This window comes from Eulemur rufifrons, chromosome 7, assembly GCF_041146395.1.
Source record: "Eulemur rufifrons isolate Redbay chromosome 7, OSU_ERuf_1, whole genome shotgun sequence".
Taxonomy (NCBI): domain Eukaryota; kingdom Metazoa; phylum Chordata; class Mammalia; order Primates; family Lemuridae; genus Eulemur; species Eulemur rufifrons.
Genome location: NC_090989.1, coordinates 255,238,762 through 255,253,652, shown reverse-complemented (window position 1 = coordinate 255,253,652; position 14,891 = coordinate 255,238,762). Strand labels below are relative to the sequence as shown.

Genomic DNA, 14,891 nt, shown 5'->3' with positions numbered 1-14,891 from the left:
AGCCTGACAGCCTTGCTCTATGTGGTACAGAGCGTGCACTCAATAACATTTGCTGAATTGTTGAACTGATGTTATAAGCTCTGAGTAGGGATAACTCTATTGAAGAAGTACCTCTGCATCCTCTGAAGGTGTCCCAGAAGGATTCTATAGGGTTATTTTATTAAACTATCATAATGTAAGAAATGACCTGACTAGTAAGAATCAAAACATATCAAATAAAGGGACCAATATTTAAAATGCCAGTTTAAATTCTAAAACATTATTATTTTATCATTTTTAAAGTTACCCTAATTTGAGTTCTTTAAACCCCATATCTGAAAATATAAAATGTTCAAGAGATAAGCTATAAAGAATGTCTGCCATTCCATATAGGATTCCTTTGATAACCCTGAGGTTATCTGAATTTTTAGACATAGAGATTTACTTAAGAGAAAGACTGGGGAACTGAGAAAGATAAGGCTAAGCTTTAAGAACTGGTAATTAAAAACAAAGTTCAATTTTAGTGGCAGGTACTTGGGTGTTTTATCAGTCTCAGTACTTTTCAGTGTGTTTGAAAACTGTTTCTCTCATACGTTCACACCACACACACATTTTCATACCTAGACAAAATCAAGCATAAAAAAAGATGACCCATCTCATAATCTGTAAAATGCTGCTGGCAATAAGTATATAAAATAGGGGGAGGGACTAATGGTTTCGAGCTCTTCCAGTTCTAACGCCTTAAGACTCTACGGAAGTAGGGGGTCCTTTCATGTTATACCAGTCTTTATAAAGGATTCCCTTCAGATTTTGTTTCTTTGGTGCATTTAAACTGTGATTTGGTTTACCAAAAATCCGGTTACTACATTTTAATTATTAATAAAAGCAGCTAACGTTTATTAAGCAAGCTCAATATGCTAGGCACATATAAAAGGCCTTATATGGATTATCTGACTTAATCATTCCAGTAGCCTTATGAAGTAGATCCCAATATTGTCCCCATGTTATAGACAGGTAGATCTAACTTGCCTAAATGGCCACACTGCACTCCAAGCTCTTCAGTTCAACATGACTGGAGAACACATATGTTAATCCTGTCTCCCAGACAGGCTGCCTGTATCTGGGGTACTCAGTGTTTCCTCCTTAGTTGAACCGTGGTCCTGTGTGGCTCCTTGCCTTCACAAATGGGGTGACTGATTGGAGAGAGAATGCTTCCTTTGATTTCAGCTTAATTTCTGGGACATGATATTTTCATTAAGAAATGCCTTTTGACCTTCCCCTGGATGAGTAACAAAGGATTTCACTAGGTATTTCTTATCACTTGTGAATGACTGGGTGAGCAAAAAGGGTACAAATTTACTTTGAATTTCTAATTTGGTTCTTTATGTCTATTACCTAACAGCATAAACAGCAAGACTTTACATTATTTTGCAACAGATTAAGGTAAAAAAAAGAGCCACATACAGGAAAACAGTGTAAGATTAATTTCACATACATATAGCACACTTCCTAATTTCCACATCCATTATTTTCACTTTCACAAGAACTGTATGAAGTAGGCAAGACAGGAATTATTTACCCATTTTGCAAATGAGGAAAGAGAGTCACAGAAAAGGAAGGTAACTTGCCCTGGGTCACTGAGCTGGTTGGAGCCTAGACACAGTGTTCCTTCTACACTAGGTCATCTCCACTTGAGAAAAGAAACATTGGATCCACATATTTCCTGGCAGATAGACCCAGATGACTGCTGAACTGGAGGCTGTGCCCTGCCAGGCTGTGGCCAGGGGGCTCCCCGTATAAATAGCAACCTATGCTAGAGGTTGCTAGCACCAGCCATTTCCCCTACTCACACCTGTGCAGTGTGATAAAGAAAACAGAATCAGCCTGCAGTCGTGGTCCAACCAGATAAAACTTTTAGGCGGGAAGTCAAGTGACAGGCAAACTTGTGTGTGTGGTTTTTTTTTTTTTTTTTTAAGTGTTAGTTGTTTTTGATATTTTAAAAAAGCGTTTAGGCTGCTTGTGGAAGTCAGAGCAAATAGTAGGAAGGCATTGCAGCAAGATGGATTTGGGAAAGGACGGATCTCATGTGAAGCACCATCAGACATCTGATCCTCATCAAGAAGAGAACCATACTCCAGGTAATGAAAGAGACCTTAAGAGGTAGTGGCTGTTGGGAAGAGTTGGGACTATGATTATTTTCCTCTTCTTTATGAATCTGGCTAAAAAAAAAAAAAAAGACTTATAGTTGCATACATTCATATAGTTTGGGAAAAACTGGGGCTGTATAACTTCCTGAGGTGTCCTTTAGTGCTAAAATTCTAATAAGCCAAAGAAACATAAGGTAATAATAAATAAATTGTTAAGAAGAAATATACATAAATGAAAGATAATGAAAATACCCAATACTGGATGGTTGTGGTAAAACAAGTATACCCATACATATCTATGGTAGTGTAAATTTGGTATAACTTTTGGAAAAAGGTCTGGCCATATGTAACAAGAACTATAATACTGCTTATTCTTTGACTCACTAATCTCAGTCCTTGGATCTGGCTAAAGCAGCATTTCTCAAAGTATTTTGCAGAATCCTAGGCCTTGACATACACTAAGACGGTGTTTTAAAACTTTTTTGGTCCATGGATCTCATTGGCATTCTAATGAACCCCTTCTTAGAATAAAGAATTTTAAATGTATAAAATTAAATATATAGAACTACAAAGTAAAGAGATACAATTATCAGCCTTAAAAAATAGCGATATAGTAATATATGTGCTTATGTGTAGATGTGTTAAATAACAAGACCCAGTGGTGGGTCTAATAATCATTGAATCAAATCAAATAAATCATAACCAATAAATTACACTTTAAGGTATCTGCAATGACTGTAATGGATGAAAAAAATCTGTGATTTTTTTTTGGGTGACAGAGTCACACACTGCTTAAACTACTGTGGTTTGATACCTACATTCATAATTGAAGGAAATGGCAATTTTAATTAGAGATTGGTAAAAATAAAGGTATGATTTTTTTTCCCCATCAAGAACCTGTGTCATAAGGACAAAAGGTACAATGATCCACAGGCGAATGCTCTATTTTTTGGAAGTCCCAGTGCAGATTTGCATCATGCCACAGGCTCTAAGAGATTCTACATGAAAGACCCATTAACTTTTCTCAAATTTGAATGGCAGTAGAACCTTTTTTGATAATACCCTTAATTTTCCAAAGAACAGGAAGAAATATGATCCTAAGGAAAAAAAAATCCAAAAGAATAAAAAGGCTGTATGCAATGAATATGTTTACTATAAATTGATATACATGGCAAAAAATAACTGGCAACAACCTAAATGCTCAATACAGGTGGAATTACTGGATAAATGAGAATACATCAACTAGATTAAGAATCATATCATCATTAAAATTATAATTATGAAAACTATCTCATGGAAAATAGTTCTGATATAATGTTATGTTAAAAAAAGATAAAATTGTGGTACCCTATATTACAACTTTGTGTAATATAGGGATTCTACGGAAATGAGTAATAAAATGAAAACAGGTTAACATGTTAAAGATTATAGAACATGGATGATTTTTTCCATTATCTGTACAACATGTAAAAAATATTTTAAAGGAATTAATAGGTTGGTAGCACACTTATGTGCAAATAAATACTATGGACCTTCTCATTCAAAAATGTTTACTGAATGTCTGCTCCCAGGCTTTCTCTAGAGATACAAGGATTATAAGAATGAGTAAGATACAGTCCTTGTCCTCAAAAAGCGGGGAGAAAAATCCAGCACAGGGATTCTGCCACTTGGCTATAGGATCCTTTTACTGATAAATGGCATAGTTCATCACTTTCTCTAATAACTTTCATTTTGATCCTACAGAAGTCATTGGAAGTTGGAGTTTGCGAAACAGAGAACAACTCAGAAAAAGAAAAGCTGAATCACAAGAAAATCAAACTTCACAATGGCTCTTTGGGTATGGTATCATCACAAGGGAAAAAGGACTAATATTTATTGAGCATATGTTACATGTCAAGTAGTGCTGTGCACTTTTATACACTGTATTTTATCTTTCCAGTAATTCTGCAAATTGGGCATCATTATCCTTATTCTACCAAAAAAAAAAAAAAAAAAAGGAAACTAACTCTCCAATGGGTTAAATCTGTTGCCTAAAGTCACATAGCTATTATTAAGTGGTGGGAACAGAATTTTATCCCTAGTCTCTTTTAATTAAAGCAGCAGGCAACTGAATTATATTGTAGAGAAGCCTGGCATTGAGCTACTATGGTAATATAAACATACAAGCATCTTGTTGTTGGGAGTGGGAAACATCACTGAGAAAGCTTCCAACATTGTTCTTGGAGCTTCCTGTTAGTAAAATCCTTACTGAATGGGTGTGATTAACTCTGCATGAAGTAAACCAAAATGTCTGTAAATGAGTGACAGAGTTTGGGAATTTCTAAATCTCCAAAGTCACCCGCATGTAAACTCATGGAGGGAGTATGCACATGATTATACATTAGGCAGCACCAAATTACATCTATCTAGAATATGAATGTGACAGTTGGGGGACTTGCTTGTTTGGAAAAGGGAGCCCAAAGAGTCAAAAGCGCAGCATCCACCTAAGCCTAAGTGTCTCAGTCCACTGTTGGATAATTCTTTGTTGTGGGAGGCTGTCCTGTGCATTGTTGTTGCTTTGTAGCATTTTCTGGCCTCTAGAGGCCAATGGCACCTCCTTCCCCAGTTGTGACAACCAAAACGACTTCGGACATTGTCAAATGTCTTCTGGGATAGGGTTGGGAAGAGGCGGGCAAAATCACCCCCGCTGATTTATGCAAAGCACTCTTCTTAAGAAAGGGCATTTCCCAGTCCTCCAACTCCCACTATGGACTGAGTACTGTCTGTTCTGCTACAACAGATGTTTCTACAACACCAATTAGCTTACATATGATTGGTAAATAGGAGAATGATGTTGGTATAATGTTGGAGTTGTGTGGTTCATGATTTTTCCTAGTTAAAAGAAAAGGCCAGAATAGTGGGAACAGAATGTAAACCTATAAAGAAATAAGCCTCAGCTTGACTGCTGTAGAGGCAGGATCCTTTCCAGCCCGCGTCCAGGGTTCCCTCCCCAGAGAGGCACGACACCAGCCTGGCAGGGCTCTCTACCATGTGTGCTGCAGCACTGCCTCCTGTGCTCAACTGCACGGCAGCCCTGCTGGCTCAGAGCTCAGGTCTCAGTGTTTCATCTGAGAACCTGCAGTGACACTGTCGCTTTTTTGCATTTTTACTGTCCTCTGAGGCAGCCTCTAGCCACTGCAAGCTGCCTGTCTGTATCGTCCAAGTTGCTCCCCGGTATCAATTGTTGTTTTTGTTAGTGTTAAAAGGTTGCATCAGTTTTGAATTGTTTGTCCCAAGTCTATTCTCCCCCCTCCCCTCCCCACCCATAACCACTGTTACTATTTCATGCATGATTTTGCAGAAAGTGAAGTTTTTTTCAGGAATGCATATATCATTTTATAGCAGAAACTTCTGTATTTGGGTCCTGTGGTGAGTGACTGTTGAAGATTATCCAATTAGTTCCCTGAATTCCATACCCACTAAGCAGCCTTTGATGATTACTTGGCTTCCCAAGCACTTACCTACAGAGAGAGTACATTTGTTTGCCAGCCCAGGTATTCTCTACTGTGAGACTTGTATTTCTCACTGTTAATTTAAAAACTGGTCCTTAGGTTTACACATCAGTCTCTTTAAGCCTGGCTGAGGAGCTGATAAATGGAGCTAGTCTCAGTGTGCTGACAGAATTGGCTTTCCAGCTTGCTGGGCCAAGGGGACAAGGCTGAGAATTCACTGAAGTAATTGACACCTCGGTGAGCCTCTTGGCAGCTGGCTGGACTTGCTCTGGTGACACAGCTCTATATGTCCGAGGGCCATGTCCTCTTTTCTCACTGAAACATACTGCACACAGTGAAACCTTAGTAGTTTCAGAGAGAAGCAGCAGAATGTATGGTGATGAGCCCAGCCGTTAAAGCCAGAATGACTAAACTGGAAGCCTGTCTGTCCTACTTCCTAGGCATTGACCCTGGGCAAGTTACTCAACTTCTCCGTGCCTCAGTTTTGTTATCTGCAAAATGGAGATAAGAGTATCTACCTCATAGGTTTATGTAAAGATTATATGAGATAACAGAATAAATAAATTACTTACGAAAGTGCCTGACATTTAGGAAGCACTATAAGTGTTTCCTATATTAATAACTAGAGTAATAATTTGTATTTGAATAATTCATTCATGTAAGTTATTATATGTAATTCTTATAACCACCACATGAAGTCGCGCAGATATTATCTACCCCATTTTACCAATAAGGAGACCAAGGTACAGAGTGTTTAAATGACTTTCCCGCAATCATAATAGAGTACAGACTAAAGTTCAGGCCACATAGATGTTTTTCTATCTTTTGAAAAACTACCAGGGAAGATATGAACCACTATATTACTCAGATCTCCTCATATAAAGATCTAAATCACAAATTATTTAAGATTTAATATCTAGGAAAAAATAATCATTTCCTAAAGAATTAAGATATACCATCTTTTTTTTTAATCTGACAACTTTATAATTATCTTGTCTTGGTTATGTGGAATAACAGTTAAAAATGCTGAGGTGCCATAACCATTATCTGTAGATTCTCTTTTTTAAAATATGATTTTTAATAGTCATTTTTGACTATCCTATGACATATATAGCTTTTTGATATTGACTTCAAACTGTGTTTGATGAGGTCATCTTTAAAAACTTTTTTATTATGGAAATTTTCAACCACACACAAAAGTAGAATGGGGTATACATTTTTAAATGTGCAAGGAACCATGAACACTATAAAGATAGGAAAAACACTGGTTTTATCTTGAAAGAATGTCTAGTTTACTAAAAGAAATATGGTTTCTTCAGAAATAACTACAGTATGAGGCAGCCTGTGTTCCTTACCTTTTGCGTGATACTCAGAGCGCTAAGCAGGGAGAGCATTTCAGGCCTGTGGTCTGTTAGAGAAGGCTCTGTGGGACGGGTAGCATGAAACAGAATTTCAGTAGGTTTAGAAAAATGATGAAATGCTTATTTATAGTACTTCCCTCCACCCCTCCAGCCCATCTGTATTAGCCATCTGTATTTGGTTATATTTGCAGTGCTTAACAATTTGTCATTGGCTGCAATTTCCATGCATATCCTTTCATCTTTAATCTATTTATGAGGAGTAGGTATAAAGTGGCCACTCATGCCTTTCCACCAGGCTTCTTAACCTCCAGAAATGTTTTTGCAGATTTTGACCCAGCTTATGGTATACTTCATTTGATGTGTACTGTAGCAACTTAGCATTCTCTACACAAGACACCGTATTTGATAAGCAAGCCATAGACATCATCCACCTGCAGCCTGCACAGATGAGGAGCTGTGCCTGGATTGCAGATCTAGAAATGCAACTGTTCAGTATACCTAGGGGTAGTGAAGCTAATTCACGCAGACTAAACTTAAAGAGACTAGTGTATAAATAAGAATGCCAATCTATTAATTTATAATGGGAAATATTCATTTTCCATAACCAAACTTTAAGTATATGCTATCAAATACACACACATTACCTTCACCAAGAAGACTTCTGGTGAGGAAGGCGTCAAAGCCAAAACATCCTGGGGAGACATTCCCTCTCCTAAAAATTGAGAACATCTAGCACTGCTCCTTCATTTTACAAACAAGGAGATTGAGGAGCAGAAAGATTAAGTGACTTGTTCAAGGTCGTTGTGCAACAAGGCAGTCAGGGACCTGGGACTGTTATTACAAGCATTTATATGAATTCTGTAGCACCACTGCTGACACTAATTCTGATCTCTCAGCAGAGAACAGAAAAAACGCAAGTGGCAGAGAACAGGAAAAGGTAATCAAAGAGGCAGAAAGAGACAACAAAATACAGAACTGAAGGTGGAACCTCAGTCACAAATGGAAAAGGAAATTATGGAACAAGCACTGGCACCTCCAGAGAAAGAAACTGAGCTACCTGGGAGTGTGAGTGAAGCCCTTCCTTCGGTAGCTTTCCCGCAAAATGTTGTGCCCAAGGAACATTTTTCTGGAATACATCAAGAAAGCATTATAAATCAGGAAAATTCTTCTGAGTACCAAGAAGTAGTAGTACAAAACCATTCTTCTGAAACATGCAAACAAATAGCTGACCCTGAAAACCACACTCCTAAAATGTGTCAAGAAATAGCTGTACTTGAAGACCATCCTCTCAAAATGTGCCAGGATACAGCTGAACCTGAAGACCACACTCCTAAAATGAGTCAAGAAATAGCTGTACTTCAAGACCGTCCTCTCAAAATGTGCCAGGATACAGCTGAACCTGAAGACCTCGCTCCTAAAATGTGCCAAGAAACAGCTGTACCCAAAGCTCTTCCGTGTACAACCTCTGATCACATAGTTGACCTGCAGGGATGCTCTCCCGAAGCATATCCCAAACCAGATGTGCCTACAACTCTTGACATGTACCAAAAACCAGATGAACCGGAGCAATACAGTGCTGAATCAGATCAAGAAATAGCTGAGAATGAAGGCTTCTCTCCTAAAACACAAGAAATAGCTGTGCCCAAAGACCTTTCTACAAAAACATACCCAGAAACAGTTGAATCTGAACACTCTTCTCATAAGACATACAAAGAAATTACTGTGCCTAGAGCCCCCTCCCATAAAGCAATCCAAGAAACACCTCAGCCTGAAGAATATTCACCTGAAACATATCAAGAAACACCTGCACCTGGAAAATATTCACCTAAAATATACCAAGAAACACCTGGGCTCCAAGAATATTCACCTGAAATTAACCAAGAAACACTGGGGCCTGAAGACCTCTCTACTAAGATATATGAAAATAAGGTTGTGCCTAATGAATGCTTTCCAGAACCATACCAAGAAATAGGTGGGCCCAAAGGCCAGGATCCTAAAGTACACCAGAAAGATGCTAAGGACATTTATACTTTTCCTCACGGTAAGGACTAATTATAGCATCAAGGTAGGTATATCTCAGAGTCATGATTTACAACCTTCTTTGAAAATCATAGGTTATCTCAACAAGTACTATGAATATCATTGGCTAGTTTCAAGTAATAAATACTTTTCATGCAACCAACATCTGTCTTGGCACATTTCCAAAGAATTCAAGAAAATATTTCAAAATGCAAGAATATACAGTAGGTACTTGGACATACTATCCATTTTGAGAAGCTATAGTCAGTGAAATGAATTATGTGCAAAATAATTTAAAGGACATAAGTCTAGATTAACAAGAAGGCTTGATGAATGAAGTTTTTCTCAGAAATTTAATTTTCCTGATAAACTAAAGGCAAATAAATTCATAGTACAAGGTACTGATGGCGATACAAAGGTGTAAAATACGATCCTCTTACTAGGGAACTCATTCTTGTAGGATTTACCAGGTTTACCAAAAGTATTTCTGTTTCCGTATTTGTTCCTAAAAAGCTTTTTGCTAAGCATAGCATTTTGAAAATAATGCAACCTTTTCTTCTCATATCTGTCTGAAAAGAGTGGATGATCTTTCTTTAATTTGACTTAGCTCAGAAACATAACTGAGAACTTCAATTCTTTGTACGGTACTGTAGCTAGTATAAGAAACTGGGCTGAGTCTATCAGACCATAGTTATCCCCAGGAAACTGTTTTCTAAAGAAATCCCTTTGGTAGTTCCTTTGCTTTTTCTCCTAAAATTTAAGTGCAACAAAAACATGGTGTTAGTTGGCTTCCAAGTAATACATATTTTGAGGAACTACTTCAAAGAAATGAATTACCATATAAAGCAGACGTATGAAGCGCTGCTTGCCCTGACCAAGTACCCTGCTGGAGAAGTAGCTCTAATCAACACAGCATCTGGATTCCTAACAGTTTCATTCTAAACCCAGAAAGGTAGATATGGGCAATTAATTAATGCTCATTTTATTTTTTGGTTTTGTCTTACCAAACAAATGGGAATATCTATATTTGGCCGATTATAAAAGTAATAAATGGTCATGAAAATAAATTAAAGCAATATATAAGTGGATATAGAGTAAAAATCCCCTATTAATACCATCTTGTATCTCTAATCCCCAATATTAATGTTGTTTTATTTATTTATTTATTTATTTATTTTTTTTTGAGACAGAGTCTCACTCTGTTGCCTGGGCTAGAGTGAGTGCCGTGGCGTCAGCTTAGCTCACAGCAACCTCAAACTCCTGGGCTCAAGCGATCCTCCTGCCTCAGCCTCCCGAGTAGCTGGGACTACAGGCATGCACCACCATGCCCGGCTAATTTTTTGTATATATATATTTTAGTTGTCCATATAATTTCTTTCTATTTTTAGTAGAGGTGGGGTCTCACTCTTGCTCAGGCTGGTCTCGAACTCCTGACCTCGAGCGATCCACCCGCCTCGGCCTCCCAGAGTGCTAGGATTACAGGCGTGAGCCACCGCGCCCGGCCATTAATGTTGTTTTGTTTTAATAAATGCGATAACGCTATACATCCTATTATGTAACTTTTTCTCCACATATATATAATCCATCTTATATCTTTCATAACAACTGTATAGTATTGTGCCATATGTGTGTACAATAATTTATTCAACCAGTCCCTGTAACAATGAACATTTAGGTTATTGTCAAGTTTTACTATTACAACAGTGCTCAATGCACATCATTGGGGGTAACATTTATTTAGCTAACGTTTATTTGTCACTTTTCTATGTGCCAGACAGTGCATTAAATATTTTATGTGAATTATTTTATTTTATGTTATGTTAAAAAACCAACTGGAGAAATAATATCCCCACTTTATATATAAGGAAACTAGGCACTGGAAACTTAAATTTGCCTGATTATTTCCTTTGGATCGATCCATAAAAGTCAAATTGCTGGGCCAAAAGGTCCAGCAAAACCCCCATTTAAAGTTTGGATACATTTAGTCAGACCAACCCCCAGAAATGCAGCAATTCACCCAAGACAAGTGCCTTTTCCCCACACCCTTGCCGCACTGTACACGATGACATTTTAAAAACTTTTGCCTATCTGCTAGGTTAAAAAATAAAAACCTACCTATTTGTCTTAGTTACCCTTTTTGAATGAATACAACTAGGCATCTTTTCCTGATTATTAAGAATGTGAATTTTTTTTGGAGAATTGCCTGTTTGAATCCTTGTCCTATTTTAAATTTGTGATAGCTACTTTTTGATTGATTAAAAAATCTCTTAAATAGTTATTAAACATTTATTTAAATATATGTTATAAATATTCTTTCCAGTTGTTTGTGGTTTAATTTTATTTATAGTGGTTTTTGCTATATAGGATTTAATTTTTAAGTATTCATACCTGTCAATCTTTTCCTTTATGGTTTCTGGTCTCTGTGTCCTGCTTAGAATCCTAAGATTATAAAAACACTGTTATTTCTATAACTTTATGGTATCTCAATATTTAAATCTTTAATCCATCTGAAATTTGTTGTTGTGCATGGTGTAAGGTAAGAATTTTTTTCTTCAGATGGGTACTCAATTTTCCCATTACCACTTGTTGAGCCTATTTTTGTATTTTATTTGATTTTATAGAAGTGAAAGAAAAACCCAAAGCAGAAGAACCAGAAATACCAGCAATTCTGAACATTCCTCAAGAGATTTCACCAGAAAATGATGTCTACAGTTATGTTTTGTTTTAACATTGCTCAACCATAAAGTTGTAGTCCAATGGAATATACATCATAATATTTTGTGTGATTTTTCTCAAAATATTGTAGAAATTTCTACAGTGTTCATTAATATTTTAACTTAGTCTTTTCTTCCATTTACAGATATCTGAAAAGAGAACTAATATTTTTTTAGGCCCTATCATATAAACAATATCCTGCCTCTCTGTGTGTGTGTGTGTGTGTGTGTGTGTGTTTGTGGTGGGGAGAATAGTGGAGAGAGGAGACAAACAAGGGGGAGGACCAAATAATTGATTTTTCTCCCCTAAGAACAAACATTTATTTGGTTAATTCTTAAGAATAGGTAGGTAAGTGATTAAGTCTGAACACTTAATATTTTCGGGCATATATAGTTTTCTTGTAAATTTTATTCAATTATTCATGTAACAATAGCATCATTTTATTCAGACTTTAGTTGGTTCTTTTAGTTAATTTTAGCAATTCTTATTCTGGGATTCCTTAAAGATATTTTGGAGTAATAAATGTAGTTTACTTTTGTATTTGAATTTTGATTTATCTATTTTTACTTTTTAAATATTGTATTTGTGAAAATTGTACATTAAATCATTATTACACTCTTAACTGTGTGGATGGCATGATGTTAAACACTACAAAGGTTAGGCAACCTATCTAACACATAGTTCTTGCCCACTAGGAGTTTAATTTAGTCTCAGCGGGGAATAAAACAGAAAACAAATAGTGCAAAAGAAAACTATAAATTCTAGTGCTATTTGAATAGTAGATACAATAGAGAGAATGCTCACTTTTTGATGGAGTGACCTGAAAAAAATTACACATGGGTGGAGCCTTGAAAGATGGAGAGGATTTGTGTAGATGAAGATAGCAGCAATGTTGTGTATGACACAGAGAAGGGTGAGTTCAAGACATGTTCAAGAGAACTGTATGCAAACTGTAGTAAATGTGGGGTTCATATGGAACAGTAGGCTTGCATGCTGAAGAGCTTGTATTATTAGACAGAGCGTAGAGAATTCTGCATACCTAAGAAGTACATCACTTGTTAGGTAATAGGAACTAAGAAAGATTTTTGAACAATGGAGTGGCAGTTTTAGGATTTTAGGAATATGATAAATATGATAATAATGGTCAGGATTAACAGAAAATGACAAAGAGACCAAGGGGCAGGAATAGGAACTATTCTGGATGGGAAGATGTCTGAAAATCTCCCCTGGTATTTTTTTGTTTCTTTTCAGTTTTCTTTGTTATTACAGAGGACTAAAAGGTTCATTCAGCAAGGATACAATTGCATAAGCTCTCCATATAGGCATTGTGCTAGATACTAGGCTGCATTAAAAGCAAGACAGGATCCCAGTCCCTTGGGCATTCATGGTATAGAGCAGTGGTGCTCTCAACCCTCATAGTGTATTAGACTAACTGGAGAAGATTTGAAAAATACAGATGCCCGGACTCTTCCTCCTGGGATTCTGATTCACCTCTCTAGGGCAACGTCCAGGCATAGGTATATTTATTAATTGTTTTATGCTTTAAATATTTTTTGGAGAAATATTTTTGGGATTGTAGAAAAGTTATAATAGTACAGAAGTTCCTGTATACCTTCCATTAAGTTTACCCTAATGTTACCATCTTAACATTAATATCTTTTTTTTTTTTTTTTTGAGACAGGGTCTCCCTCTGTTGCCTGGGCTAGAGTGCAGTGGCATCATAGTTCACTGCAGCCTCAAACTCCTGGGCTCAAAGCAATCCTCCTGCCTCAGCCTCCTGAGTAGCTGAGAGTACAGGCATGCACCACTACTCCCAGCTAATTTTTCTGTTTTGTAGAGATGGGGTCTCATTATGGTTCTCAGGCTGGTCTCAAACTCCTGGCCTCAAGTGATCCTCCTACCTCGGCTTCTCAAACTGCTAGAATTACAGGCATGAGCCACCTTGCTTGGCCTAACATCTTAACATTAATGTTAACATGGTCCATTTGTCAAAACTAAGAAATCCCTTAACTAAACTACAGATATTATTCATTAATTTTTTTCATTAATGTCCTTTTTCTGCTTCAGGACACAATCCAGGATATGGCATTGAATTTAGGGTATTTTTATTTTAAAAGCTCTTTAGACAATTCTAATGTGCACCTAGGGTTGAGAACCACTGGCATAGTGAGAAGTTACAATGCTGTTTCCCTCCTATTTGCTACCCCCTTTTGGGGGTACATTAAATTTTCTCCCCTCAAAATATATTCATTGTACAATTACTCATACCCTGTTATATTTATTACTTAAGTAACATATTGAGGGAAGCACAATCACATAACAGTTCCTCACATCTGGATTTATATACAATTCAGTATTCATACTTTCACATGAACTATTTAATTCACAAAAAATTGTGAAATAGGCTGGGCAGTGATTGTCACTCCCATTTTACTTACAGATGAGGATATAACCAGAGGCTGGGTACTCGTCCAAGGTCACATCTGACTTCCTCAGTGCCTATAACTATGATGCTCCATCTTTAGAATGTTGCTTCTATCTCAATTTCACCTACCAGAGTGGGTCAAGATTAGAGAAAGAGTAAACTGAAGTCTCAAGTTCTAATAGTGTTGCATTAAGATGAACCTTAAGAGATGTAAAGGGTCACAAAGGTGAAAGAGATAGAGAAGTAGATGGAAAGAGGAATACAGTAAGTTAGAGGAAGCAGAAACTTCCTGCTTTACCTGTTAGGACCCCTTCTGCCTGCCCTCTTACACCACTCCTTATACACACATGCAACCTCTGCTGTCTCACCATTCTTGTTGAAACACCAGTGTGCATCTAGAATTTTTCCGGTTTTATTCTTGGCTTTGAACCTTGAGATCATAGTCAGAATTAGTTTTGGAAGAATCCATCCAGCCCTACTCTGTGCTGCCCTCCTTTCACAGTAGGTAGAGTGGTAGTGCTAGAAACTAGAAATAACCAGTACAACTTATTTCTAGTTTATAATCAGCATAATATAACTCTAAACAGGATGATAAAAACTTGAAATCATAGACTATACTAAAAGTGCCGCAGTTCCTGTTTTCAGTAAAGAGAAATTTTACCATTAAAAGAAGTAACAACATACTTCACTAGTGTCTTCAAGTCATCTTTGCATTTCAATACTTGTCACACTCGGTAATTATGTATTTTTTGTG

At 36.9% G+C, this 14,891-nt stretch overlaps 1 protein-coding gene across 1 annotated transcript; it reads left to right on the top strand.

Moving 5' to 3' along the window:
- Positions 1 to 2,038: 2,038 nt before the first annotated feature.
- HEMGN (hemogen) lies at positions 2,039 to 11,725 on the top strand. The gene is made up of 4 exons (XM_069474467.1): positions 2,039 to 2,117; positions 3,870 to 3,963; positions 7,878 to 9,019; positions 11,619 to 11,725. The coding sequence occupies exons 1-4, from the start codon at positions 2,039 to 2,041 to the stop codon at positions 11,723 to 11,725; spliced, it is 1,422 nt and encodes a 473-aa protein (XP_069330568.1).
- Positions 11,726 to 14,891: the final 3,166 nt, after the last annotated feature.

Coding starts and splice junctions, on each gene's coding strand:
- HEMGN (XM_069474467.1), top strand. CDS start 2,039: ATGGATTTGGGAAAGGACGGATCTCATGTGAAGCACCATCAGACATCT. Junction 3,964..7,877: donor ACTTCACAATGGCTCTTTGG/GTATGGTATCAT, acceptor ATCTCTCAGCAG/AGAACAGAAAAAACGCAAGT. Junction 9,020..11,618: donor CATTTATACTTTTCCTCACG/GTAAGGACTAAT, acceptor TTGATTTTATAG/AAGTGAAAGAAAAACCCAAA.